General features: G+C 34.1%; 1 protein-coding gene across 1 annotated transcript; it reads right to left on the reverse strand.

The window, feature by feature from the left end:
* Positions 1–785: 785 nt before the first annotated feature.
* Positions 786–5,838, reverse strand: LOC125839011 (uncharacterized). Its single transcript, XM_049518010.1, is given in 5 exon segments — positions 786–1,118; positions 1,120–1,146; positions 1,148–1,163; positions 1,659–1,864; positions 5,639–5,838. Coding segments are annotated over 5 exon segments (573 nt in total). The 5' UTR covers positions 5,741–5,838; the 3' UTR covers positions 786–896.
* Between the last annotated feature and the right edge of the window lie 1,470 nt (positions 5,839–7,308).

Below are 7,308 nucleotides of genomic sequence, written 5' to 3' on the forward strand. Positions count from 1 at the left end.
TTCTAGTTGAATAAGACTAGTTTAAGTACCATTTGTAGGGATTTTAATTTCGGAAGACTTGTCTTACCTCAACGTCTAAATCAATAATAGGTGGAGTCGAAAAAGAATTTGTCTTGCAGAGAATAATTTTTAAAACCATAATCGCCCCACTCCCTTTATCCCACCGTTCTACCTCCTTCTGCCATAATGATTTGTCTCGTCAATTTTACCTCTAAGTCATCCATTCTAATATGTCTTTACCTAACAAAATACGTCTATTTCTCCCTCTGCTTGCCTCCTAATTTTTAGACGCATTAAATATCTTTTCATGAATATTCACTGCTGCAATATCGTACTTGAATTTCATCCTTGTATGCTTTTTTTGTGTTAAGACAATAGTCTTTCTCATATATTTTATTTTTATATAATATACTCTTTTTCTTTAATCACAATACACAAATGACTTAATTTGTAGAAAAGTCCATGTTATATTTTATCGATTGCTTCATTTATCGTCATATTTTTCGTGCAAATTTGCTTCAATCACCTCCTGTTTGAGTCCAGGGTCTATTAGTAACAACATTTCTACGTCACAAAAATAAGCGTAAAATATGTGTACATCTTAACCTCCCCAAACTTAACTTGTGGGACTACATTGAGTATGTTGTTGTAACAGTCAAGTGCATGCAGATTCCACACTACCTTTGCCACAAAAGGGGAAGTTTATTTTTCTTCACCCAAATAATACAAGTTTTTCTATTTATCTATCTAATCGATCACTAGCAAATACCCAACAACAGAACGGTAAAAAAAAACAGATTTAATATAATAGACAAACTTATATGTAGTACATTATACAACCAAAGTGTCAATGATGTAGGTAATATAGAGCCTAGCTAATGTTTCTTCTGCAAAATCTATGCATAACCAGCCATCCCGATATTTGAGCTAGTACGATTTGTCTTGTGAGCTGGCTGAGTAGTAGCCTTCGTGAAATACATGTAGAAATACACATTAAGGATCATGTTTGCAACGATAAAGACTGCTCCAGCAACAAAGACACCTTTCCTTAGCGTTTCGCAAGAGAAGTTTTCTGCTAAGAGCATATCACGATACTTGGTGTGGTATGCATTTTTGCTTTGCTCCAGCAACAACACATGCCTCAGCAAACCAGGAATGTCAGCCTGCAGATATAAATGTTTAGTATATCGTAGGATGAATCCTTTTAAGATGTCGTCGCGGTGTAGTAACAGAAAAAAAGTAAAATCTCAGGATGCTGCTTATAGATCATGTGGATCACTCCCAAAATGAAGTTCGAAGGGTATCTTAGCATTAATATTAAGAAATGATTGCAATAACTTGATAACAAATTAGTGTACAAGGAGCAAAGACAATGTGAAGAGTGCAAATGTTTAATGATCATACACCATGGAGCATTCTAAATTGAGACAACGTTTAGATAAATGGAACTTCTTTTCCAGAATAACAAACATGTGATCTGATTTGCTTTCAAAATATAATAACATGTCAGAGGACAGAATTATGCACATCTATATATGCCAGCAGAAGATAGTTTGATGCTGATTGTTGACTGGATTACCATAAAAATGTAGTTCATATGGGACTTTTACTTCTACATAAATAAATGTGGTAAAGAAGTGTAATGATGAGACTCGCACCATGATGATACGAAGTATATAATGGTCCATGCACGATTTGAACCAGGAGATAAAGGTCTTCCGAAGCACATGCATTTTGTCACTCCCATAAGCAATGCCTCACCTGAAAGAAGAAACAAGAAAGCACCTACTCCATATCCAGTGGCAACGTCTGAGGTGTAAACACAATATGTACGATTGGTAATAGTATCATCATGCAGAGTACCCTGTCAAAAGGAACCAAATTATACAGCTAATGAGCAAGGTACAAATCACAAAGTTGATTAGTAGTTTAAGTCAGTCTAATCAGAGACTGCCATAACAGCCTGTCTCAGTGCCTAATCTTCTAAATCAATTGGCTGCAAAGTTTGATTGCTTTATCGGAGTTTTCTCGTCACTGCTCTATTTCATCCAACTTGCAGCCCCTTGAGAAGTTTTTTCATACAATTACCAAGTTTAATATATTTTTTTCCATGGATAGCAAGACAACTAGACTAGACATCAGTCTACCATTCCTAATTTTGAACCAAGAAATCTATTGGGATTTAACACCTTCTCATCTCTTGTTTCCTTTTTTGCCTTGAGCAATTGCAACACCTTCAAGTGTCATATAATGAGCTGCAATATTATAGATGGATTCACAGTCATCAAAAGCTGTGTTCATAAACTCACTTATTCATTCAACATCTTTCAGCTCATATAATTTCCAAAACACCCTTGGTTAATTGTTATTTTCAATTCACTTTTACAAAATAATTCCTTGAGAGGCATCATCCATCTTTTTTTCCCTTTCTGCTTTAATAACAGAAGGTTCAGAAGTCTACTCAAAAGTGATACATCCAATGTCTTCATTATAAATGAGCAAGAAACAGAGAGTGTTAGCTTTTCACATATCTGAATATTCTTATCACAACTTAATAGACTCATGTGCTAGACAATTCAATACAAGTAATCATTCCATACATCTCAGGCAAGCTGGAAAAGGGACACATCCCACAGGAACTTTTGTTCCAAGTCTCCAGTGAGGAAAAAAAAAGGGAATTTCTTCCAAATTCATTTCCCCCAACTCAAAATTGTAGGGTCTCAACCGACTTCCACATTATTATTTTATCATCCAGCTGACAGAATGTGATTGTACTTCTGTTTGCAATGATACTGATTCATGTTTTACAGATAGTTAAATTGAAACTCATTATGACAGTATAGACTGTGAATAAAAATTGAACCCTTTGGCTTCATAATAAGGGTTTCCCTTGCATTATATATAGTACAGAAGTTATCCCTGCTTATAGTGATCCTCAACATCAGATGAAAGTTCAATGAAAGTTCAAAGTCATTAATCCTATCAAATAGATAATTATTCTTGGGGGTAAATCTCAACCTCCATCCTTGGTTTTTTTAAAATCAAAAGGGTAAATCTTAACCTCCATTAATATCTTTCCTGATTAGAGATATAAGACTAAAGAAACATCATGACTCTTGAATTAACTATTCACATGCTACAGAAACTCTTTAACTGCAGCTGCATCACTGGTACTCCCTTTTTCTTATCTGCCACATTCTGGTGACAGCACTCTAGTCCCCAACCCCTATGTTTAAAAAGCACAACATTTTAAGCAAACTCTATCCTATTGCATCATACTGCTAACTACCACAAAAAATGCATGGAATCATGCAACAACTGCGAGCACTTGAGATAATGAAAAAAGCAGGATTTATGCAACTGCTGCGATGACTTATGAGAATGCAAAACCAACCTAAGGAAAAGGAATATTAGAGTTATGATCACTTCATCCCTCTAGACTCACTGAGACAACTCACAATATTTCTCCCCACTGCAACTCCTCATCTGAACAATTGCCGCCATTTCCTGTTTATTTCTCTGGTGGGAGTGTTTGGTAAGTTTCTGTTTACTTCACTTTCTTATTTTAATCGATAGCCAAAGAGAAATGCTGTTGACGGGGATAGAAACAATTTCTTAGTAAAGGACATATAGGAATTATATTAACAGATGTACTCAATAGTAGAGTATAAATCAAGTGCCCCATCATTATACTAGGTAGAAGTTCTTAAACACAAGTGATTTATCTAAGTTGGACATAAGGTGAAAAGTTCTTTAAAAAAGTAAACATTCACCATCCATAAGTCCATACAGATTAGGGACTATAGCTGCTAATAATTCTTAGTTCTGATTATAACTCAAAGCAATTCGAAAGAATGAAATGAGATAAAGGAAAATAGAAAATGAAGAAGAGCTTCAAGTGATTTATTTCGTGGGCAATAAGAGTTCTTCTTTACATTTCATAGATGCATTTTACAAGTGTCAGCAGTAGGATGAGTAATTTGGATGAATATAAAAGTTCATTCTGTTGGAGAGGAAGATCAAGAAAATGGTCCAATGCTCGAGGCGTATGAAAACGAATTTCCTTAATAACATTTTGCCCCACCAGATAATGAAATAATTCAGCATATCCTCTAGGATTCAATAAGCCTTTTCTACAAGAGGGAACATCAAAATTTATACAAACAAACAAGTCCGGTAGAGAAAAGAATGGAACAAATAAAAATTTGCAGGGGATACTGATTAGGCCAGAGAGAGTGTGTGAATCGACTCTATAATCACACACTCTTTAACCTAATAATTTGTCTCCAGTGATTATTATTCCCTACAAAATCTTGCTTGTTCCTTCTCTTCTTTTTCTTTACTGGACATGTTTGTTTGTGTATTTAAATTTTGATATTCCTGTTCCCCTCTATTTGTAGAGGGAGGCTTGTTGAATCCTAGGAGGATTAGCCTAATATTTCATTATTTGGTGGGGATGAAATATCCTTAAGATTGATGGAGAGAAAGATCATGAAAATGGTGATGCTTGAGGCATGTGAAAACACACTATCCTTCGATCTAAAAATTAGTTATCCTGGTGCATATCCAGTGTCAGAACGTTATGGTTTTGATGTTGGATTAACTCAATTGACCTGGAAACCAAGTTCACTTGTATGAGAAGGATCTCACACTTCCATCAGATAAAACAGAACAAACATTTCAATAAGACATAATTCAGTAATGAAGCACAACCAAAGGACAATCTGAATCATTCCAAATAAACTGAAAAATCTTTAAATAGTACAACAATGTACCAATGTAATCTCACACGTACGGTTTGGGGAGGGTAAGATGTACACAAACCTTACATCTACCTTGTGGAGGTAGAGAAGTTGTTTCTAATAGACCCTCGACTCAAAAGAATCTTTAAGTAGTACAAATCATCTATTTTTCTACTATCCATAGGCATTGATGATCCATTTCAACAGAACATAGCTGCTATGAAACACGATCCTCTGGGCTCTGACTCAGTTAGCAATAACAGTGTCACAAATAACAAGTTTATTGGTGTTCAATCATTTCTTCAAACTTCTCACAGACTGGAATCATTTCTCCATCATACACTAGTATCTTGATCTAAGAAGTTTAACCACACGTTAATTACGTTCTGTAAATTTGTGTAATGGATAATTGCCGTAAATCTTTTCTCATTTTCAAATCCTACAAGTTTTCACCAATGGCTATCCACAACACAGTTTTAAGTTGAGAATACAATTAACTAATAAAAGTATGTTCTCTCTAACAGCTTAAGCTTTAGATAAGATAGTCACACACTTTTAACACCAACTCTATAATGAACATATATTCATTAACCAAACCGATAAATAACACTTATCGTCTACCTTTAACTATAACTACATATTCCATTACACTACGGCCAACAATCAACATAAATAACACTTACACCAAACGAATTAACTATAAGAGTTAATAAATGCAGCAATTTCAGATCTTAAAAAAGCAATCATTCAATAGCACAACACAATTACACAATATACACAAATTCGCGCTGGATCTAACTAAGTTTAAGCTCAATTTACACTCATGAGCTACATATATACACACAAAAAAAGGCAAAAGCAGTAGATAGAGTAGATGAAAGAGGAGAAGTGATTACAGTGCTCCGGCGACGTTCGGCGGCAATGGCGAATCCGAAAGCGATTAAGCTCAGTACAATTACTAGCAGATGAACAAGGGAAGATCCTCTGCCTTCCGCCATTTCTTAAAGCTTCGATTTAGGGCTTTTCACTTCAGTTTAAGAGTGTGTGTGAACTGTGTGTTCTTAGTGAGTGTTTTGTGTTGAGTACTTTTTTGAGCAGTGTTTAAAGGTGGGAAATAGAAATTAAAAGGCGTGAAAAAGAAGAGGAAAGTACTCACGCGATGTCAAGGAGCGTTTAGTATACGCGATGGGATTTTGGTCTCTGCAATCTGCTGTTATTTTGGCTTGTGTCTCACTCGCCGGTGATTAAATTTATTTATGGGGAATGATAAAATGTGAGCGTCCTCATCTTTTGTGGTGGGGCACCTGTACATTTGGGAGTGTTAGGTAGCTCGTTCGGGGTGAGTTATGTTAGTATTAAGTTATGTATAAGTAATATTGTGTTCGGTTGCTAGTAAAGAGATAAAATTAAAATAGTATTTGATTTGTAATTTAAAAATGCTCACAACTAATATATTATGAAATCGTTTGGTTGGAAATAAGTTATCCTGAAATAAGTTATTTCATCATATATATGAAATAACTTATTCGATAACTAAGGTATAAATGGTGGAATAAGTAATGTCATGACTACCTAATACCTCAAACCAAACACATTATAAAATAGTCCTACACTTTATTCTTGAAATTATTATATCTTATATGTCATACCAAACGACTCCTATAAATTATGCATGATAGAAGGTAATAACTAATCACTGCATAATTAATACTCATATAAAATAAGGAGTATATGATTCTCCCATAACTAATTTCTACATTATAAATATTTGAATAATTCTAATCGACTACCAAGAGTGACTCTTGTTGTTTAACTTCCTATGGGCATGGTACCGTTTTTGAAAATTTTGATTCACTAATTAACCTTGTACTACTCAATACTTAATCCCAATTTCCCAACAATAACAATAATATATTTAGTGTAATCTCATAAATCGAAATTAAAAAAACTAACGTGTACATTAATTTTACCCTTATTTTGTGAAATAAAGATATTATTTTCAATAAATCCTACTAACTACTAAGTACTAAAAAGCAAATGATGACCCAAACAAGAAAGAAGACCCATTTTACAGGTCCAGCTAAATTAACTCGAGCAAGCTCCCAGAACCCAAATCAATCGGGCCTGTTTCAATTTGAATTGGCCCATTTCAGGAATCTGAATGTTGCGGGTTTTGTGTTTTTGGAAGTTAATTGAAAATCTCATGAGAAAACGTTAGATCTACTTCTAATTTTATTATTTATTATATAAATTATTGAGCATGTTAGACAGTTGTCTAATGTTTCACTTGTAAGATAAAATATTTTATATATATATATAAAAGGTTGTCTAGAAAGAGTCCCAATTGCTATGTATACACAACTTTTAACAATAGAAACAAAATCTAAAACGATAACTCAAACAAGTCACATTTGTCAAAATCCTAGTCGCTTTATCGTGAAGCAAGTCCATTCCAATATGTGATTTAATTTTTTATTTCCATTTGGTTTTTCGGTATTCACATTAGAATTCGATTAAATTTGATGTTTCCTAATTTCATACTTAAAGAGATTCGAATTGGAGACCT

This window comes from Solanum verrucosum, unplaced genomic scaffold, assembly GCF_900185275.1.
Source record: "Solanum verrucosum unplaced genomic scaffold, falcon-dt-bn FXZP01000910.1, whole genome shotgun sequence".
In the NCBI taxonomy this organism is placed as follows: Eukaryota; Viridiplantae; Streptophyta; class Magnoliopsida; order Solanales; family Solanaceae; genus Solanum; species Solanum verrucosum.